Here is a 22,453-nt window from a genome sequence, read left to right as displayed (position 1 = left end):
ACAAACCACACAAAATGTATTTATTTATTGTGAATTATGTGACAAAATACAATGTTGGAATTACATTTCTATAAAACACGCACAAATTCTTTCAATCTAAAATTCTGTTTCCAATAGAGGGTATGCAGATGGCATTCAATCGTGGAATGCATTATTATTTTTCATTTTATTTGACACACGGAATGGTGAGAGCTCCATTTAAAGTGAAAAGAGCGCATGTGCATCACCTCTATAGCTATTTTATTTTAAACTTGTTGTTATGAATATATTCTTGGTAGTGTGTTAGCATTGTTTAGCCATATATTAACTCCAGCATAAAACGTATAAAACAAGACACAGTAGAAGGTAAACTACAGTACATACACTACATACTGTCTACTTGTGAAAACTATTTATTTTCAGTTTTGACTGGTCTTTGTTCTTTTTCTGAGGACCAAAAACCTGAAAGAAAATAAGAAATAAAAGATTACTATGATTTGCTGTATTTGTTTTATTACAATTATACACATTATATATACAGCTCTCTAACAAAATTTACATGAATCTCTGTAAGGTTGTCTTTTTTAAGTTAGAATGAAGTACATTAGGAGCAGAGGAGGTTGGGGTGAGGATGTGTGCAACAGATTTCTGAAATGTAGTTTATGTAGAAGCTTTGTTGAGGTAAACAAAAGTATGGGGAAAACAAGGTCTGATGTTCAAAATTGTCAACTAGGCTTAGCTCTGTGTAGCAACTGCTTTTCTAGAAATCAAAGGCAGGTTGGAAATTAGAGTGTTTTTGAGGACAGGTGTAATGGTTATAGTTTGATGAGGACGGAGAAGAGAGGCAATGATGAAATTATGCAAAACTACTTATAACATGACTATCTATGTTTAGAGTTTAGCAATTTGAGACGCCATACCCAAGAGCATGGCAAAGTCATTGGGGGAAGTAAGCCACGCGCCACCATCTGCCACCAGAATGGCTCCTGTCACATAAGAAGAAGCAGGGCTGGCCAGGAACAGAGTGGAGTGGGCCATCTCAGTCTTGTTGCCGGCTCGCTGAAGAGGAATAGATTGGAATGCACCAGAAGATTCTGCTCTTTTTCCACCTTGGAATGACAAAAAAATGACATTTACGCCTCCTGAGCCTAAGATTATGCTTTCGTTATGCACCAATTTTACACAATTTGTGCACCCTATCAACCACAGGCGGGCCAATGCGGCTGAAGAGGATAGATATTAAATAAAACACGATTACTAATATTTACCAAGTCTGCGCATGCCCTCTGTGCCAGAGATCGGTCCAGGAGCGACAGTATTCACTCTAACGCCACTAGGACCCCATTCCACAGCGAGGTGTTTTGTCATTGCATCTGTTACAAAGAAGTTAAATGTGATCAGCACTTAAGTAAAACAACTGCTTGAGTTTAAATATTGAGGGGAAAAAAATGACATGACCATTAGCAGCCTTGGCTGAGCCGGCATGCACCTGGAGGGCCTGTCCTTTGTAGCCGAGAGTAGCAGAAATGTTGACAATATTACCTCCATGATCCTTTGCCAAGTCAATGCACATGTGAGGGGAAAAAACTGTTAATATGTTTGAAATACGGCATCCTCTATAAATGATGAAACGTTTATCCATACTTCATCAGAAAGTCAGCTATATTTAGATTAGATTAGATAGATCAGAACAATGTTTTTTTTGGATAATATTGTTGACTAGATGCATTTAAAAAAATACCTTGAACCATTTCTCATAAACCACTTTGCTGGTGTTGAATGTGCCCATGGTGTCTATCTCCAGGACAGTTTTAAAGGCGTTGAAGGACAGTGAAGACGCAGGACAAAGGAAATTTCCAGCAGCATCTGTCAATAAATTGGCAATTGAGTGCTGATGCAATCTCAGCATTCTGGACGCAAGAAAGCCACATACTGTTAATAAGGATGTCTAGACGGCCAAACTCTTTGAGTGTCTCGTCGACTGCAGCCGTGATGCTCTCAGGTTTCCTCACATCAATACACAGAGGGAGGCACCGCCGTCCAGTTGCAGATGTTAGCTTTTGAGCAGCCTAGGAGGACGAGACACAATATCTAGAAAACCATTGACTGACCCTTCTTAAGATTTTTGTGAAAAAATATTAACTTAATAATCACCTCTTTTAATTTGTCCAAATTCCTGCTCGCGATAACGGTATCACAGCCATGTCTAAAGGACACGTATCACAAGATATAATAGTGTAGAAAGTGTAAAGGCACAACTATCTGCTACAATTACTAAATGTTACTTTATACATAAATTGGTGCAACAATTTGGCTCCAATATGAAAACAATGAATCTTACAATCACTAAATTATAAATACCACAAAAAATTAAAAACAAAGGTTTTCATAAATAATGTGGGTATAATCGCAACATGTAAAGGCAAGGGGGTGAGCAAGATTAGACACGATAACAACAAAGTCTAAACTCTAAAGTGCATGGCATTCTGCACTCTGACCACCCCACGTGTTACATACTCAATCACACATTGAATAAATCACAGCATCTCACCTCATAAAGATTTCAGCAATTCTCAGTCCAATTCCAGATCCGCCCCCAGTGATAAAAGCAACTTTGTCCCTGAAAAACACAAACGTAGACTTTATACTTTTCACTGTTATCATTTCTGCTGATTGAGGATTAAATGATGTGTTTACTTAAGTAGATCGGGACTGTAGATGTGGGTGTAGGACGTGAGGCAGTCATCTGTGTAAACATCTTCAGGCAGCAGCGCTTTTCTTTCCTCAGTTGTCGCCATGTTTTACTACAATAGGAATAAGTTGAAGATCGTCAGCATTATGTATTTTGTTCAGAGTATAGCCACATGAAAACTGCATAAGAGTTACACACATTTGACCAAACTACACAGAACTATAGTTGCATGGACTTTTGAACAGTTCTGTTAGAGTTCCCTGCAGAGATGCCTATTTTTACAAACAAACTCTTCAGTTGCCATTTAGCAACACAATAGACACCGTTAAATTTCTTTCTCACCCAAGCTGAAGCTCCAGCAAACGTTTGGTCCTTTTCCGTGGGAACTCCTTGGACCCTGGACCAGTTTTTTCGCTGGACTTTGAGATGCATTGTGGGAAATGTAGTTTGGAGTAATCTCAGGGTGCATTCAAGAGCACAATTTTAAGGCAATTTGGCTTTAAGCCAAGTTGCCTTAAAATTGTGCTCTTGTGCAAATATTTATGGTGCTTTTAGCCAACAACATACACGTTACATTTGTACAATAGTAATTAATTTTGCAAACTTAAAGAAGTGGGTGCAAAATTCAGTCTTATATATAATTGATTAAACATTGTGTTTGATGTTGGAGTGCTATTATCTCCCAGAGCATTGGTGGGTCTCCGGAGTCTTCTGAAGCCAGACAGGATTGAACGATCAGAGGTGTACAGTTTCGGGGGTCGAGGCCGCCCTGTCTGCAACCTGCATTTCGCTATTGATCTGTGCTACGGGATACCCAAGTGGGACATTTCGCAAGAGGTGGAATAGAAGCTCTCAAAAGCACGCATAACATTAACATTATGGTTTTAAAAAGCATCTGCAGTACAAAAACATGCTTTATCAGTCACTGTTTACCAGACATAAATGTATAACTGGTTCTGCAAATCTTGCAAATGATTTTACAAGGTCAGGTCATGCCTAGTTACTCTTTGGGTTGGGCATCTGCAGAGAGCTAAGTGCCTATGCTAAAAGAATAACTGCAGAAACACCACATGAGTGCTTTGTAACTCAATAAGTTCGGCGTGGGGTTACACGAGAGTGCAGATAAAGTGTGAAGGAGAATGAATAAAACACCAACACTTTATAGTTTGCTTTCAGAACATTGGTTATTCCATTAATTTCTTTTGCTAATTTGACACAATTGTGTCTCATACCGAGATCACCAACTGTATTTCACAAATTGACCGCCAGAGGGCGCTATGTGTGTGATTACTGTCCATGCAGTTAATGACATGTGGCAATAGCACATTCATAATGAGGGAGTATTTATAAGCAGCATTTGTGTTTCTATTATTATTTAATAGAAAAAATATATATTTACACTACACGGTCATATACTGTAGCAATACATTATCTTAATTTAAAACAGATTCCTGAAGGCAAACAATGGATCTGAGACTGAGTTCAGTGTGGTTCCAGTGTAGATTTGCAGTCACCAGCAGCGGCGACTGTCCTTGGGCTCAGTTTTTGTGTCTCTACAGCACTGCTCTGGTTGGATCCTGCTGGCAGCGTTTGTCCTTCCTCTTTCAGACCCACTAGCCTCCTGCTGACCTCCCATAACCTCCGTGCAACCTCATCATCCAAGGCCTGAGGCGCAGGCTCCTTTTCTGTCATCACATCATAGTATCGTCCAGTCACTCCTTCCATCTCCTCCGACACGGCCAGGAAGACACTGGGCTGTGCCCCCAGCTCGGGACTTTTCACCAACATAGAGAAGAAAGGACCTATGGGAGGAATTTAAATATTATTTTTGCATCTATGCAGATACAAAATTACTTTGGATGTTTAATTTAAATACAAATAAAACAGTATGAGATTATAAAATAACTTTGGCACAAGCCTTTTTTATTATCATTATTTAGATCTGGCAGCATTGAGGTTTATTACCTCCATCAGTTGCGTTTCTACTTTATTGTTATAACTTGGTAAAAGAGGAGTTATTGCTGCAGAGTAGGTAACTACGCCGCGATTCTGGAAGGAAATTTTTTTTTTTTTTTATTGTGCAGAGACACCAGAAAGAGTTGGTAACACCAACTAGCAGCAAATAGCTAATCAACACCATTTTGTAGACTTAGCGGAAGACTGTATCCTAATACCCCACCATGGCATAATATAATAGATATTAAAATGTTCAATCATGTATTAGGCTCAAACTGTATATTGTTCTTTAGTCGTGTGTTTATCGATTACTCTTCCCTCACAGGTAAGAGCTTGGCTGGTGGTGGCCATTCTGTGTACGGCCACTTACTAAGCACTGAGCTGGAGAACTGTGATTGGTGGAGACCAGTGTGTCTCCCAAGATCTGTGGCAACAACGCCCGGGTGTACAGCATTCACTGTTACTCCAGTGCCTATCCCAAACACAAAAGTACATTGTTACAATGTTATATCCAATGGCAAATTCTCTCTCCCACACATGCCTACACAACAGCAGCCACTAGACTTGCCTTGTAAACGCTTGGCCAGCTCTCTACTGAACAGAACATTGGCAAGCTTACTCTGACAGTACGCCTGCTTGGTATCAAACTTTTTGTTCTCCCAGTTCAAGTCTTCAAAGTCAATTTTTCCAACAATGTGGGCGAGCGAGGTCAAGTTGATCACTCTGCTGGGGGCAGACTCTTTCAATTTATCCAGCAAGAGATCTGTCAAAAAGAAGTGTCCTGTGGAGAAAAGACATACAGACAGAATTAAAGCTGGAAAATGCTGCTAATATTTGTTTTAAGCAGAACAAATGACAGGGCAGTAAACATTTTTGTTTGTTAAGAAGACTTTTACCTAAATGATTAACTCCAAACTGCATGTCAAAGCCATCTTCGGTTTTCCAGGCAGGACATCTCATTACTCCAGCATTGTTTATTAAAATATCCACATGGCTCTCCTCTATCGGTAAAAAACTTTTAGATACATTTCGATTGACAACGACAATAATCTGACAATCTTAACCTTTTTTAATCTGTTCTGCAAACTGGCGAATGGACTTCAAAGAGGCCAAGTCAAGCTTACAAGCATAAACATGAGGATTCAGTGTTTTCCCTCGGATTTCCTTTGCAGCCGCCTCGCACTTCTCCATGTCTCGACATCCCATAATAATGCGACCCCCTGAGGATAAAGAAGGAGCAGAGGCAGGGCTTTATTGACTGCTTAGCTTAATAACAAATTACATAATGCTTGTGCCTGTCCACCAACTCATATCACATTTGCAGGATTTTTCATGCTTCTAGACATGTTTCCACACCTCTCTGAGCCAGTTCTCGGGCCGTCTCTTTCCCAATGCCTGTGTTGGCGCCTGTTATAACCACAGTCTTGCCGTGAATTGTAGCTTTGCTCGTACATCGTCCACCTGTCACATGGTTTCTACACAGGACAGAAAAAACACAATAAAATGGTTCCCAAAGTGGGGGATCACGGGACAGTTAAGTGGTTCCCAGGATGGTATTTTTTTTTACATTTCTGACATTAAATCTGATGTACTTTTGATAAATCACATAAACCACATTTTAAAGTGATTGTCTGGAAGTCTAAATGTTTTACAAATTTTATAAAATGTGCAAAATCGACCACCTGGTTTTGCATTTTGATGTAAAGCACAAATATACCTAAATATTTTTTTGTAAAGTCCCTCCTTCCCAGATTTCTTCAGCTAATCAGTGTCGTATCCTCCTGCGTTGACCAATGAGACAAGCTTTTCCTGTGAACCAGCCTGTCAGGTCCAATCAGGAGGGAGGGGGAGGAGCTTAATTTACTTTCAAAACTATGTTCCTGCAGGGAGGGGGAGGAGCTTAATCATTTACTTTCAAAACTATGTTCCTGCTCTCCTCATTTTGCAAACTAAGAAGGGCTTTCTGGTCCAAGAGGGGAGGGGTTTACTTTCACATTTCACCCTATCTCTCCTCACTTTGCAAACTTACAGACTATCCCTTTAAATGTGTTGCACCTTAAATTATTATAAACGCTAATTACATTTTACAGAAGGGGTCCCCCGTTCTTGGTTCAGTAATTTTGGGGTTCACTTCTAGAAAAGTTAGGGAACCCCTGCCCTATGGAGCTCCCTAAGACTCCCTTGAAAAATACATTTCAGATTAAGGTTTTTTTTTTATCACGATTACAGGAGCAGTATTTTACTCAACCTGTGACACTGATGGGATACTGTGAGCTAAAGAGTAACGAAAATCTGACCGTATCTCCGTTGATTCACTTATTTTTGGTGCAGTAGCCTGTTCACAATGAATCAAACTAAACAAGGCAACTCACTTGATCAAGACGGCGCAACCAAAAACGGTTCCAAACACCGAAACAGGTAGAATATATTTACTCATGGCTGTCTCCCGATACGGACGAAGGCTTTTTAAACATGTAAAAATTGTGTAAGTGACACATAGGTGGTGGTTTGCCACTAAAATATAACACAAGGTTACATGCGCACATTTTCTACGTCAAAAAACCTTTTGACCAACCGCAGGCAGTCGCTGTCTAAATGCATTGTGGGAAATGTAGTTACACCTATTGTCTCTTTTATTATTGTTATTTTTACTTACTTATATATGTTTTTTACATAAAATATAAATAGCCCTTATGCATTTTGTTGCACACACCGCCTTTAATCATTTGACCATAGAAATGTTTGTAGGAAAATGGAAGATGCAGGCTCAATAGTATACCCTCGACAATAAAATCCACAGAAAAGCAAGGCAAATATAATAATAATAATAATAATAATAATAATAATAATAATAATAATAATAATAATAATAATAATAATAATAATAATAATAATAATAATAATAATAATAATAATAATGCATTGGTTTTATATCGCGATTTTTTGGACATTCAAAGACGCTTTACATTGCATTATTCAATCACTCCATACTTGGTGGTGGTCAGTTACTATTGTAGCCACAGCTGCCCTCGGGCGAGGCTACCAATCTGTGGCATCGGCCCGTCCGACCACCACAAACCACTCACTCACACACTACATTAACCCAGGTAAAAAATGATATCATGCTTGTCTTTATAGCTTCCTTGACGGGGAAAGTGTGTTCAATCTTCATGGACCTTGCGGTGTATTTAGAGCAAATATGCAGTTAGGACACCAAGTTCTAAAATAAATTCTGGGAGAAGACAAATTATAGAACAGTGTAAAAACAAGGTCAGTCTTTTTTCAAGAGGTGGAAAACTTGAGGTGACACATTAAAAGTGCAAAACTAGGACAGGCAGAGCGAGGTTTGGTTTGGAGCGAGTGTTTGTTCACAGTGCAGGTCCCACTGGTGTGTTTGACCCTGTGAAAGCCGCTGCTGCCTGCGGCTGGTGCCTGACCTTCAGTCATGAAAGGACCGTCCCGTCAGATAACAGCGTCTTCACCCCCTGTGACCACCTCATTCTGAGACAAGCTGTTCCCTATTCAAATGTTCTGGTTTCAGTGAACATTATCATCTTAACCTGAATAGATTGCATTGCACTGTCACAGTTTTTAATTGTTCACAGTGCTTATATTCTACAGTCCAGGGGTCACCGACGTGGTACCCTTTGGGGCATGCCCAGTAGCCCTTGAGACTTTTTCTAAGGTGCAAGACACCTGATTCTTAAAAATATTGTTATTTCTGTTCTTGTGACTCAGTACAAGTTTAACATAAGGCTATGACAATATGGGGTCAATATCCTACAAGTAAACAGTGTACGTTTCAGTCTTTAGGATTTGTTTTTAACTGGTAGCTCTCGAACAACTTGATGCTCTTGAAGTACAGCCCTCGGCTGAAAAAAGATCTATAGTCTTATAAAGCCTAGTGTAACTTTCTTGTTGAGGTATCTTTCACAAACAGTTAAAGTTTGATCACCAATCCTATAGAACATTTTAAAATCGATCAATCAATCAATCAATCAATCAATCAATCAATCAATCAATCTGTATAGCCCAATATCACAACAGGAGTTGCCTCACAGGGCTGCACCAAACACTGAAACAAAACAAAACAAACAATACAATGTCCAAGCGAATGTAGTGCCACGGCAAACATAATGTCCAACAGAAGTAATGTCCAGATAAGGGTCAGTGGCTGATGGAAACGTGCCCGGCTGGGGCATCCCCATGACTCTCCTGCACGGCAAGGAAAAACTCATAGGGAAAAATTGCTGTAAATTACTTGTATATACAGTACATATGTGTTTATAGTATGCCTATATCAGTGGGTCACAATCTAGAAGATTTACAGTGTAGATGGGTGTTTCAGATTCAGTATAAAAGTAAAGCTGTGCTTGTTCTACATGCAATGGTAAGCAGCAGCGCATATGCATAATAGAGCCACAGGAAGGCCTACATTGTGGGGTTGAGCGTCTCGCATTGTCCTGGATGCATGTATACTCTGAAGTCAATAAAACTAGCCTATATAACAAATGTGACATAAGGATTATCAGAGGGAGTATACAGCCATGAGTCAGACAGTGTGGAACAGCACATCTGCTGTAGCTTATAATTACAGCATCATTAGTCTTATGACAGTGAAACATATTGCCCTTGTAATCATCCCAGCAAATTGATTTACAGTATATTTGATTGCTGAACTTAAATCACGTAGTAGCCAATAGTATATCCAAAGCAACTTATTGGACTGGGTGCGTGGCACTGTGACAGTGTGGAGAACTCGTTGCCATAAGCTGTTGAATTATGCAATGACAGAGCAGCTTGTTCCTTCAAAGCATGACTCAAAACGCACTGATTGTAGGTGGAATAAAAACATGGTGGCGCTAGGACCATGGACACGTGAGCGCATTAGTTTTCCAGAGGGTGGAGACGGTGAACAATGAAGGAGCTGACTGGTAAGAGCCACAAGCACCGGAGCAACATCTGAGACCACCCCCTATACCAACCTATACACTTAAGTCCCCGCGGAGGTACTTACAACAAGACGGACAGACCACCACGCGCGCGTAAGAGGCGAGAGTTGTAACGCGGGAACGTGGATTTGGCGAGATTAAATCCAGGCGTAGAAGTGACTGAATGGGCAGGCATCGGCGTGTGTGCCGCTGAAGTGGGTCAGGTGGACCACTGGAGTAGCGAAAGATAAACAGACCTCGCATCCTGGGCAGGTTGAGATGGTGAGCGCACGGAGGCTGCTCGTCATCTCCATCCACGCACCATGCACTAATTTGACTTCCCAGAACAATCTTCGGAGCCACCTTTAAAGAACAGTATCAATACTGGGGAGATTTTAAAGGGATTCAACGTTGAGTGAGTGCATTGTTGGTTTCACTGGGGAGAAAACGGAGCAGGGCAGCGCGGCTCTGCTCCACTCAAGCCGATGCAGGACCATGGAGGAGACAGACAGGTCGCCAGCAGGTAAATATACAATCTTCTCGAGCTTGCACAGTGACCAATAGACCTATATTTTATTTAACTTATTGCTTCTGTTTACAGTTACGCGTAGGCCAAAATATACCTTCTAACAACTTTGCCATTATCTTCAACACCTGTTAATTTAAATACATTTCCCTCAAGATGAATATGTAAATGGTTCAGCAAGAGCTTCACGCCATTGCCTTAATTAGCGAGTTGTTGTCTTTGCGCGTGTTTTTCCTCCTTTACGCACGCACAGTACAGTAGATGGGTGTGAGGAATGCTGGGTCACTCCACTTTTAATGACCCCTTTCTCGCAGAGAGACAGGTGATACCGTGTCTCATGGTTAAAGCTCCCCATAAGCAGGCAACTAGCTCTCCTAAAAGCAAAAATGCACGACCCTCCAGGTAATGTATTCGACATTACTCGGTCCGTTTAAGGTGTATAAGTGGCGTTTGGTTTCAATGCATTACAGTGTGTGAGCACCAGCACAATAACACTTGATAACTCAAACAAAAACAAAAAAAACATTAATAATAAAGACTTTAAAGCAGATTGCCAAGTGAAAAAAAAAACATTTAATAGGCTTGGTGGTATTTTTTTCTATCCACAGTATAGTGTTTGTCTTTGTTGTATATGGAGTGGTTTCTACATGGTGAGGGCACTTAAAAGGCTTACAAAACATAATTGTCAACTGGTCTAGGGCACATGTCTATAAATAGTAAAGTAAATGTATTTGCATGTGGAGATTTCATCATAACACCTCATTTACATTAATTATGCAGTACATGCCAGGGGTGTATTGGATAATCAGGACACATTATGCGGTGATGTTTGCTTTGTCTGTCATTGTTTACTTACAATATTGATGTAGCTTTGATTGTTTATTTACGCATCACTTGTATTAAACCTTATAATAACCACTCAGATGTTTGGCAGAGATCGATGTTGTTCTAGCACGTCTTCAAAATACAGACTTACGGTAATTCTTTCTGCTTTCCCATCAAAGGTTTCCACAGATCGGTCTCCTTAGTGTTATGATCAGTGTGTTACCAGCTGCCCCCGTGACCTCTTCTTTTATCCAGGTTGGGGCCTGGCACAAAGACCACTCTGGCTACTGGCCTCAGTGACAGTGTTATACAGCCTTAGTTTTAATTGCACAAGGCCACTAATCCCCATTGTGATGAACATTTGAGCAGAACGGACGCACGCATGAAGAAAGCGCTGTCCTCTTTAGTGATGCTGTTACATCGTGCAACAACATTACGCTGAGCCCCATTTTCTGTGCTCATCAGCAGTCCAATTTGCCCGTGTATTTGACATCAAAGAGGCTGTCCACTCTTCTGGCATGCTTCACTTCAGTCTCAGCTTCCTCCCCCCCTCCTGTTCCCCTCTCTTTTCACATGTAACCTCTTCATAAGGAACTTGAGGCGACTGATGATGAAGTGGTGTTGGGTGGGAGGGGGATTTTGGGTACAATATGTTCCTCGGCTGGATTATGGCTGGGATATTTTAGCATGGATGATTCCTCAGGATGTGATTATGATTAGTGGAGTGGGGGGTGGGGTGCTGACGCTGATTGTTATGAGGCGTTTACAGTCAGATGCTTGGGAGATCCTAATCGGATACCCTGTAATCCCGCACTGGATGGGACAAAACTGCCTGTGCTGGTTTTGTTTTTGCTCTTCATTGTTCTCTCTGCACCAAACCAAGAAAAGACTGTAATCAGTGCGATATGACTGACAGTAGCAAAAGCAGTGGGAAGTAAACCGTCTGATTTGAAACTAAATTGGTTGTGACGAGCAAATACAAATATTGTCATGAACGCAATTAGAATGTGTTGCTGTTTCATACGTGGAGTCGTGGTTACCAATTCCTATTGTAGATCCTCACTCCACCCACAATCTATCCATGAAGAGGAATACCTTAACAAACAGCAACTCCATTACCAGATAAGGTTAATTCCTTGAAAACAGGTAGCACCTTGCTCCTAGAAAAAAATGATGTCAGGAATACTTGGAAAGGCTATTAGTTTTCAGTAGCACCAGCAACATGCTTTATACTCTGCATCCCTTTGTCCTTGCTGTAGCAGACTGTGATAGACTATACACTGTTTCTCATTGAAGGTTTAACCTTGGATATTGAGCGAGTTTCGGGTCATCGCTGCAGGAGCCCGTTGCTCCCGGCGGTATCTGCAGTAGCACTGGTAGGTGGTCCCCTCCATAGTCCGTGGATATCGAAGTAGCGGCGGGAGGTTATGACACAGAGAGGAGTGGGGAGTGGAGAGGGGCAGGTTAAACAGCACACGGACCCAGCAGGAGTCCACATCAGAGCGGACCGACTTGTTGGAGAGAGTGTCCATGGTTCTGGCTGCTGGTGCACCCATCGAAGCACAGCGTGTGGTTAGTTCCACACTCTGTGCTCTCAAGGTGGTGTCGTTTCAGAACACTGTGTCCCAAACCTAAACCTATCAGTTAGTTTTATTTTGGGCTCTACCAAAAGACAAGCACATTTGTCACTTCACATTTCACTCACTGGGTTCCCGCCTGACCTGGAGGCAACACGTGACGGGCATTTTGACAGTAAATTGGACGCGGCGGATCAGTCTTCAGCCTGTAATGACTTGGACTGCCCAGGACGAAGTGACTAGTCCATTAGAGACGGAGGAGGCTGAGGTAGAGACGCGCCGCAGCCTCAGCAATTTATTTATTTCTTTCATTAGTCCCTTGTTTACATTTTCAGGAACAGGCGAGAGAGGCAGAGAGCGGAGAAACGAGGACGGGGAACACTGTACTGTCCCTCAGTGTGCAATAACACTTATTAAATCATGGAGCAGCGATCATATCCACATTTATGCTTGTTTTGCACAGTTTGACGCTATTTATTTAAACATTCATATTGAGAACTGCCCATTCAATATATACTGTATGCTGGCAAAGGTAAAATGACTAATTCAACGCTGGCTGGAGGGCATGTAAAAACCCCTCTAGTTCAGAATTAAACGCACTTTTGATTGATCGTCCAACGCTTCACATGTGAATAACAAAAACCTGGATGCAGACCGTTATTAGTACAGTATTTAGCAGAAGTATACTTTTATTTGTACAACCCCCTATGTGGTAGGAGTGGATATACGGTCAATTATCATCAAGTTTTGTTTGTTTTACCTGCTTATCAACGAAGCAACCACAATAATGTTTGGTTGGAAGAAAGATATAGATCAGAAATGGAAAGCAGATAAATATTATCTTTACAGCACAGTAATTGCATGGTAACTAAAAGCCTTTCCCTTAACTGAGTGAATGGAAACAGGGCAGCAAAGTGCATTTTTTGGGGGGTGACAATGGCTCAGGAGCCACAGGTGGGGTTGTCCTATAACCAGAAGGTTAGCAATTGGCAATCCTGGCTCCCACAGATACAAACTCTCATTGTTTCCTTGGGCAAGACACTTCACCCACCTTGCCTCCAGTGTCTGTGTACACTAGTGTATGAATGGGTGAGTGGTTTCATGTTTGAAAAGTGCTTGAGTACCTATGGCTATATACTGTATATTGAGGCCATTTACTGTTTGAACATTTATCCCTCATCATCCCAGTTGCCATGCTATTCACATCCTATTTTCATCCTATTTCATGCTATACTTATGTGCATTGTTATTAATTTGTTCATGCAAGTAGGCAGAAATGTACCCAAGGCAAGACCAAGCAGTACAGCTTCTATTTAAACTAAACTAAAAGAAATATGAATAACTGCGTGTCAGACTGTTGTGTATTTTTCAAAAATAGCTTGCCCTTATTTGACCAGGCTATAAATTGTGTTGCTGCATCTGAACTTTTCGACACTGTAGCTCAGAAGGGTCCCTCCCATGTGTCTTTTTCCTTTTTTATTTGCCCCTAGGATGTGATCATCTCCTCCTTCAGACACTTTCATCTCTGTATTTGTTAAAAACTGATATTCAAGTGGGTGTAGAAAGGCGGATCATGGGGCTATGCTTAAGTTTATTGGTGAAAAAGTTTGGTGACTTTTAATACACCTCTAATCTTAAAGTTATGAGGTCCTCCCACTCGGCCGGGGACATTACAGGAAATAGAGAGTGCCCAGGGCTTCAGTCTGAAAAAGCTTATACGGATGATTTAAAATAAGTCTGACTGAAATGCTAAGGGGGTGAATACGTATTTATGGCTACCCTGTTTAGAAGAGGAGCACAGTGCATCATGGGAGGGGACGAGCAGACAAGTGCATTGGAGAGAGTCACAGCTGCACAATACAATGGGCCTTTGACATAGCTGGAATTCAAATGATACACTAGACTTCTAAATGACCCGGCATTACCTCAGTCCTCACACATTTGAGGAAGGACGTTGAGTTGAAAATGCTGTACAACTCGAGATTCAGAAAGTGTCACTCAAAAAAAAACAATAGTGCGTACTGAAGTGGAGCGAAAAGTGCATAATACAGTGTGTTAAAAAAAAATTCAAATGTGTGTATTTGGATAATTTGCAAAGATGCAAGATTAAAAACTCATTTTACATATCAGGTTTGCGGTAAATCAGGTGCCATAAAACTACTTGCAACTTAGCACCTGGTTTAGAAAATGAGGCCCTATACATGCAGTGTTTGTTTAATTACAACATGCTTGTACCGTCTAAACTGCTTTGTTAGCAGGTCTAGCAGTGATTTGTTATTTAGTTTTCTGAATCTGCTTTTGGTAAATTGGTCTCTGTATCCCTCAGTCTTTCATTTAAGATCCTTAATTTGATTTCTTTGAGGAAATGAACCCAGAGACTGGTGGGCTATTAGCAATATCTGCTACAGTCCCCGGAAACTATCTAATATCCTTTGTATGTGTGTATTTCCGATAAACTGCCCTCCTTGCCGTGTCCTTGTTCAAATGTTGATTGCACAAACCTGGACTGTAGACCCGTCTGGAAGATGATCAGCTTTTGTGTTGACTCACTGCAGGCTGCCTTCAGTACGAGTGGGCTCCAATATTCATAGTCTGCTTATATAACATGCATCTCCTGGCCTCTGATAACACAGATGAAGAAGGAAGAAGCGTGATTCGTTAGATGATTGGAAGGAAGGATTTTCTGACAAGCCAAGAACGCAGGACACCACATGGTTGCTTCTTATTTTTAGCGCTCTGTCTGGTAGCTAATTTGGTGAAAATGATTGCCCCAAAACGTTTGCCAAAAACAATTGTGTGAGCAAGAAGGATGCCCAATAACACGGTCTAAATCTCATTAACTGAAAACTCAAGAATAAATTAGAACAACTTAGGATTGGTCCTAAGTGAGAGTTTATTTCAGTCATTGAAATTGAATTCATTGAATGATCTTGTCCCCTACTACCGGATTAGTTTACCATATTAGTGTTGGGGTCTGTGTAGATCAAGATTCAGTATATATTTTTCAGTGTTTATTTGTAGCCTAAGTCAACTCCAATTAGAAGACATTTCTCTCAGTGAAAAAAAGATATAACTTTACTTCATTTCAGATGTTGACCTTTATATGGATAGTCCCGATAATTATGTAGTGGTTTCAATTATACTTCTATTTACTGGTATAGAGACAAAGGGTTATATTTTCTTTATTTTTATTGTTTTTAATTTTCTTACAAAGTGCTCATGAGCCACCAAGGATCCTGTTTTTCACTTAAAAAGCAAATTGTCCTATTGAGTTTTGATCTGTCCTCATTATTAAACTATAGCCACTTACTCTCACTTAGCAAGAAGGTCTTCCCTTGAAAAAGAGCATCGGAGATCTCAGTAGGACTTTCCTGGTTAAATAATGTATGCATTTAGAGTGTTACAATGCCAAATGAATGCAATGTATTTGTTCTGCTACTGAAACTGAACTCCTAGAATCAAGCTGGAGTCGCCCACCACATCTCCTCAATAGTAGAAAATGATCAGCTTTGAATGATGCATGAAATAAGCCATCAGCAAAAATGCCTGCGCTGATTTGGTCCCTATTAGTGTGTGTGTGACTGATCAGATGATTCAATTTGATTAAGTGCACGTGTGATGGTGTGGCATGTGTGTGTGTATGTGTGTGTGAGGGAGAGGGCAGTGAGAAAATGGAGATCATTAGTCGGATTCAGTCCATTTCATAACAGTCCATTCCACGCTTCGAGATAATTGTTATTGTTATTCATAGTTTACTTAATGTTTCCCCTGTCGCTGCATGTCTCATTCTCTGCGGTGTAGCTCATTGCTGGTGTCATTTGCAGAGCTGTTTGCAATTAAAGCTGCTGGAAATTTCTTCAAGGATGACTTTGACCCATTTCGGTTGAGCAAGAATCAGCAGTTATTCGTATGGCAGTTATTTGTAGCTGCAATGACCAATTTGTCCTAATGATTTTCCCCAAAACACATTTGGGACTGGTCACATTTCCATAATAGCAGACAAGATAGCTATGTCTTGCAATGGTTGTGCAGGGAGATGGCGATAGCTTTCAGTGAGGTATGGCACCCTCTGCCTGTTGCTAACAGACTCCCATGATCTAGCAATCCACCAACAAAACATCCCTGACGGTTTACATGAGCTGGTGTTAAATCATTGCATTCCATCATAAAGCATGAGCCCACATTAACATTGGCAGTGCACAGACCTCCCTCAGCTGTAAGCCCTCCCCAGCTGTTTCCATGTATAAGTCGTTCCACCTGTTGGCATTGATTTTCCATCGCTGTCTGCCTCTGAGTGCAGTCACGAGTCCGGCCGTCAGAGCAGAGTGGCCCAGAGTGATCTACAGGGACAACAGGAAGTGCATTGAATTTACTGAAAGAGCCGGCCCTTACCGGAATTGATTGTATGGAAATGAAGGTCCGCTAAAGCCCTTCAGATTTATGCTCTCTTTGGGAAGCACACGGGAAAATACATTATGCTGAAGGATCAGCCTGATCAGTCACTGCAGACACAGGAGTCCTTTCTAAATGTCACTGATCTGCAATGACATGACCTCCCGTCTATTATACAGCGGGTGGGAATTCTCTAGAGTGGCGGTTTTAGACATGCTCTGGCCAAGGTGCAGAAAATAGCCTAGATTATATATTTTACACAAATTTTAGTGAATTAATATTCTAGAAAAGACTGAGGTGTGAACTGCTAAACTAATACAAGAATTGGAGGCATTTCAGAACATGTTTGGAGTGGTTGTCTGGTTTTAATCATAATAGAGCCATGGTTGCAAATTGTACGGCCTAATTAATTACAGCCTTTGCAAATCGCTAATTACAATCAAACTTCAATCAACACCACCATTTATATTGGGATTTCAATTCCATAAAAATGTAGTGTGCGGCCCAATTTAAAAGCATAAAAATCTCACATAACATTCTATTACTTACCGAAGAAGTCTATAATAATTGTAACGCACCATACCCACTCTTGATCTCTTTCTTTTCCTTCCAGTCTGCCCCACGGAGTCAAGGCGAGCTTGTCTCTCTCTCCGACTGGAACCGGGCGGGTGGGCAGTGCGGGCGCCTCCCCTCCCTCCAAAGGGGGCTACTGCGAGAGGGTCCCGGTGGAGGATATGCAAGCCCTGAGCCTCACCTCTCTATCCACAGCAGATGTAGCCAAGCAGTACGAGCACATCCGAGAGCTGGGCAAGGGCACCTACGGGAAAGTGGACCTGGTGGCTCACAGGGCACAAGGTAATGTGGCACAAGAAGTTTGAGTTCATCGGTCATTGGTCAAAGTCAACAAAAGACTGGGAGGAATCTTAACCCAAAGTAGGCCAGAGCATTATTGTTTTAACTATTTGACGGTTCAGTATGTAAGAGGACTGTGGTATTTGGATGAGAAATGTATGGAGAAGTGTCCCTTTTGGCAAGTACTGTGGAAGAAGTTGGCGTAAGTTGGCGTAAGCCTATAAGATGAAGTGAACAAACTGTTACTAAGTCCACATGTGCATTGCGAGAAACGCCTACAGGTTACAGTAGTCTTTACAAAACAGCTTGTATTTGCATTCCAAAGCACTGTGAGGATTTATTTTTCACACTATTAAAAAAAAATCTCTAGGTTTTTTAGGAATTTGCTGCAGATCTAGTGTGAATGCATACTTTTTAATCTGTCGACAGAAGCAGTTACTGTTACTGTGTGTAACATAAAGAGAAGGTGAGCGTGCCTCATTCTCGGTCTTTACCAAAAAAAATGAATAGAGCACCTGTTAAAAGGATGAATCACACTCTCCCAAGGATTCACTTCAAAGTTGCCATTTTCATCTAAAAACTGGAACACATATTAAAAGGTGTTTCAATGCACATTTTTCATACTGTATGGAGGTCTTGATGCAATTAAACCCACAATCTCAAAATATTTCTTGAGTCTTTAACAAATGGGTAATAACCAGATCTGCCGTAACATGCGCACATGTATTTTGTCCTTTACAGGCACTAAAATAGCGCTGAAGTTTGTGACCAAGAACAAGACAAAGCTGAAGAGTTTCCTGCGCGAGTACAGTCTGACGGGCTCGCTCGGCTCCAGCCCTTTCATCATCAAAGTCTTAGATGTGCTTTTTGAGACGGAGGACTGCTACGTATTTGGACAAGAATACGCTCCCGCTGGGGACCTTTTCGACATCATTCCCCCACAGGTAAAGCAATCATACCGCTATTCACCAATCACTGTCCTCCGTGAGCCCAGCCGCTCCAATCACTGGCCATATGCAGCGGAGCACTTTTAACAAGCTCTCTCGGGATACGAACCTAGTTCTGTCCCGCTTTTCCTTCGGTGCTGACTTCTCTTTGTTTCAGTGCTTTTCTGCTTGAAGTGCTGGAGCGCTGGCTTCAAGGTTCTTCTAATGACTCATTAAAATGGCTACAGTATTCACAGCTTCTTTTGTTTCATTTTTCCCTTGGCAGAGTGCATTACTGTTCACCCTATACTTTATTTCACCACTCATTATATTGCCATTTCTCTGGCTATTCTGTACTGTAAATGCTTTGCCGTAAGGCTCTATTCTTGCTCACCTCCTGCTGTCACCTCTCACAATGTTCTTTATTTAGCCCTTCATTTGTTCCTCTGCTCCTTTTTCAGGTGGGATTGCCAGAAGACATGGTGAAGCGTTGCATGCAGCAGCTGGGCTTGGCCTTGGACTTTATGCACGGTAAAAGCCTGGTTCACCGAGATGTCAAACCAGAGAATGTGCTGCTGTTTGACCGTGAGTGTCGGCGTATTAAGCTGGCAGACTTCGGCATGACGCGTCGTGTGGGCTGCAGAGTGAAACGTGTGAGCGGGACCATCCCATACACAGCCCCGGAGGTCTGCAGAGCCAGTCGGACGGAGGGCTTCTTAGTGACCACCAGTCTGGATGTGTGGGCGTTTGGTGTGCTGGTGTTCTGTATGCTGACAGGTAACTTCCCCTGGGAGGCAGCGCTACCCACTGATGCCTTCTATGAAGAGTTCAGGCGCTGGCAGAAGGCTGGCTGTCCTTTGGGAACATACCCTTCACAGTGGCGCCGCTTCACCGATGACGCTTTACGTATGTTCCAGAGGTTGTTAGCTGCTGAGCCAGAAAAACGCTGCGGAGTCAAAGATGTCTTCTGCTTTGTCAAGTACGAACTGGTGAGTGAACTAAGGCGCAGGGCCTCATGTCGGGCCAAGAGAGGGGAGCGGTCCAGCTCCGGGGTGTGCACTGGCAGCTGTACTTCCTCCTCCACCTCCTCTACTCTACGGTCTTCACACAGACACCCAGAGCCCTCCACTCCTCCAGGCACCACATGCCTGCGCCCAGCCCCTCTCAAACGCTCCGTACTGTCTGACCCTCTGTCTCCCAGAGAGGACACTGGACCGCACCAGAGCCCAGGACGAGACAAGAATAAAAGCCAGATGGTCATGGCCACTGCCATAGAGATCTGTGTGTGACTGCTTCAGTCTGAGCTGCAGACACCAACTGTCTTCTGGCAGTGATAATAAGCCGAGAGGAGTAGTTAATGGCCAGTGCTGTGAGTTGGTACTTTATCCATGAAAGACAAGCTCAGGATCATATCTCCGGCAGTGGCAAATGGACTCCATCCATCAGGGCATGGACAGCTCATCACGGCACATGCCTTTTAGGCTTTGATTTGTGACCAAAGACTGCTTCCTGAGCTGAGAAGCCATGCAAGCTCTCTCTGCCATCAAACATGAGTGTTTCCTGCTAACATACACTGTGGTGGTGCTAATGAATCTATAATTAGATCCTGTAATTCTATCTGTTATCTCATCCTGTGTGTTTTACTTGAGCATAACTTTAGTGATCAGAGCCCTTTGAGAGGCCACTGACTGGGCCATTTAACGCCAGTGACCAGAGGGTTCTGACATGATCACCTCCTCAAAACTTCCAATACCTGTAACAAGTCAAGAGGTTTTTGAGCTAAACATGAACTTAGAGTGTAAAGTTAACTTTAATGTAGCAGTTTTGTATGTTTTTGTACTGTAGATGTCTAGAGTGGGAGTGGACTTAGGCATAACCTCAGGACTTAGCCATTGACTCCTTGTCTTTTGTTTGTAAAAATCTACTGACTAAAGATTTATCTCCTTCAAACTACTCTCCATGAGATTAATTTTCAGCGTAACACAACAGACTACAGGGATCATTATAGTACATCCTCTGAGTGAAGACACAAGTGAACAAAGAGCGTAGGTTGTTCTTTACCTGCTCTGAGTGTGCTGTATGTGAGTGCGTGTGTGTGTGTCTGAGTGTATGTGAGTGTTTCAAATGCTTAAAAGCACAAGATTTTTGTACAAAGACGTTAGCAAAATAAGTACATTATATTGTAAATATTTATTATCTCGAGTTTCCCGTGATATCAGGTAGTTTAACTACAGTATGTAGCTGTACTTATTTTATACTGAGATAAAAGAGTTTGAGGTTTTAATGGTACTGTCAGGCACTGTATGTAGCAACAAATGACCGAATGTAGTATATCAAATATAAATTGATCTAAGTATTTCTCACTATGTTAAACATAGTAGCAGCTGCTATTTATTTAAATTATCTTATTATTATTTTATTGAATTTTATTTTTATCTCTGCATATAATACACTGGTGAAACTAAATTCCCCCCAAAAAGAGTGAGATCTTCTATTTATCAAGAAATATCTTCATGAGTCTCAGAGAGGAACCAATTAAATTTGTGGGCAGAACTGACCACCCTGAACTCAACTCTAACCTCTTAATCCAACATCCCAGTGTAACAACGTCTAAATTTATCTTCCTACGAGAGCGCAGGTGTTCTGTGCCGGCTGCTGACCTCTGTATGAACCACTGAACCTCTGACTGAACTACACGAAACATTGATCTTGGCCATCATTAGTTACAATGTTTCAGGCCAATTATCAAAGCCCAATAAGCGCCTCCTCGCTCTGCCCCTCACTGCGTTCCCTCTCCGGTCTCCCTCTCCCTCTGTGATGATAGCTTGCTTGCTTTCACTTCCTTCAGTCTCTGACACTCTGTATGACAGCCCATCATATCTGTCTCGATAGTGATTCGCCATCTGTCCTGTTTCTTCACTTACCAAGTGCAAATGAAACAGCAACACACCTCTTCTCTCCCTAACTCTCACTTCGGATCATTTTTGACTTCCCCGTGTCCTTTTCTCCTTTTTTTTTCCTTTCAAGGTGCAACATCTTGATCCGCTCAGACCAGGGACCATCAAAGCTCCGCAAAAGGTTGCAATCATTTCTCTTGTCACCTTTTCAGTATTCGAAAACTCTTGATTGAAGCCCTAAGCGACTGCACCTCCACATTTGGCCCGCGGTGGGACATTTGTCCAAAAATCGAGCTTTTGATTTTGAATTGTGCGTAAAGTCGGCAGCAGGTTGTTTGGTATGTCAAAGCCGATTGGATCAGGCCTCTGCAATCAGTCATTCCGATGTGCACTGCTGTTTCTCAGAGACTGTTATGGTGTCAAGTCAAATTCAAGTAACTTATGACATATAGGTCGACAGAGTAGCCTTCTAGTTATGAATCATTATGATAATAGTTTACTTTCTGCAACTGTGGAATTGCTAAATAGTGTAAATAGTGTACGAAATGTGTCTTTAATAAAACAGATGTATTAATATATGTTGAAATAAATTTATGCACCAAGAATACTGTGCCTTGTGGTTTGTGCTAAGAATTTCATCAGGTCAACTTGGTCCACATATTATGTACTGTGATGTATTACATAACCATGCCCTGAGCAAACAAGAGAACCTTTCTACAATAAACTGAACTTTTATAGCTATTTTTAAGTCTGCATGAGATAAAAACAGAAAGCACCAGGATACTTTATTGTTAGAGAGATTCATGGGTTTGTTTGTCAATCTTAGTAATGCTCTTATAGAAGTTAAAGGAACAGGCCATTGTTTTTCATACTAAGATATGTTCTTACATGAGCTGAGCT

General features: G+C 41.6%; 3 protein-coding genes across 4 annotated transcripts; 1 reads left to right on the top strand and 2 right to left on the bottom strand.

The window, feature by feature from the left end:
• Positions 1-148: 148 nt before the first annotated feature.
• Positions 149-3,097, bottom strand: decr2 (2,4-dienoyl CoA reductase 2, peroxisomal). Its single transcript, XM_079577434.1, has 10 exons — positions 3,014-3,097; positions 2,677-2,783; positions 2,531-2,599; positions 2,134-2,185; positions 1,913-2,048; positions 1,721-1,845; positions 1,438-1,531; positions 1,248-1,352; positions 900-1,088; positions 149-441 (listed from the first exon to the last, which is right to left on the bottom strand). The coding sequence occupies exons 2-10, from the start codon at positions 2,775-2,777 to the stop codon at positions 389-391; spliced, it is 924 nt and encodes a 307-aa protein (XP_079433560.1). The 5' UTR covers positions 2,778-2,783; positions 3,014-3,097; the 3' UTR covers positions 149-388.
• Positions 3,098-4,011: 914 nt separating this feature from the next.
• On the bottom strand, positions 4,012-11,425 carry LOC306978924 (retinol dehydrogenase 13-like). 2 transcript variants are annotated; one of them, XM_079577650.1, is made up of 7 exons: positions 11,133-11,425; positions 5,984-6,102; positions 5,692-5,847; positions 5,524-5,628; positions 5,196-5,408; positions 4,998-5,099; positions 4,012-4,473 (listed from the first exon to the last, which is right to left on the bottom strand). In XM_079577650.1, exons 3-7 carry the CDS (start codon positions 5,831-5,833, stop codon positions 4,154-4,156), a joined length of 882 nt encoding a protein of 293 aa, XP_079433776.1. In that variant the 5' UTR covers positions 5,834-5,847; positions 5,984-6,102; positions 11,133-11,425; the 3' UTR covers positions 4,012-4,153. The 2 variants fall into 2 exon arrangements, with proteins under 2 accessions (XP_079433776.1, XP_079433775.1); XM_079577649.1 differs by lacking the exon at positions 11,133-11,425 and adding an exon at positions 7,000-7,165.
• On the top strand, positions 9,498-21,109 carry sbk1 (SH3 domain binding kinase 1). The gene is made up of 4 exons (XM_079577648.1): positions 9,498-10,081; positions 17,492-17,733; positions 18,472-18,674; positions 19,118-21,109. Exons 1-4 carry the CDS (start codon positions 10,044-10,046, stop codon positions 19,943-19,945), a joined length of 1,311 nt encoding a protein of 436 aa, XP_079433774.1. The 5' UTR covers positions 9,498-10,043; the 3' UTR covers positions 19,946-21,109.
• The last annotated feature ends 1,344 nt before the right edge of the window (positions 21,110-22,453 follow it).

Source organism: Gobius niger (assembly GCF_951799975.1).
Source record: "Gobius niger genome assembly, chromosome: 19".
In the NCBI taxonomy this organism is placed as follows: Eukaryota; Metazoa; Chordata; class Actinopteri; order Gobiiformes; family Gobiidae; genus Gobius; species Gobius niger.
Note: the sequence above shows the minus strand (reverse complement) of the source record. Positions and strands in the feature narration are given on the sequence as shown.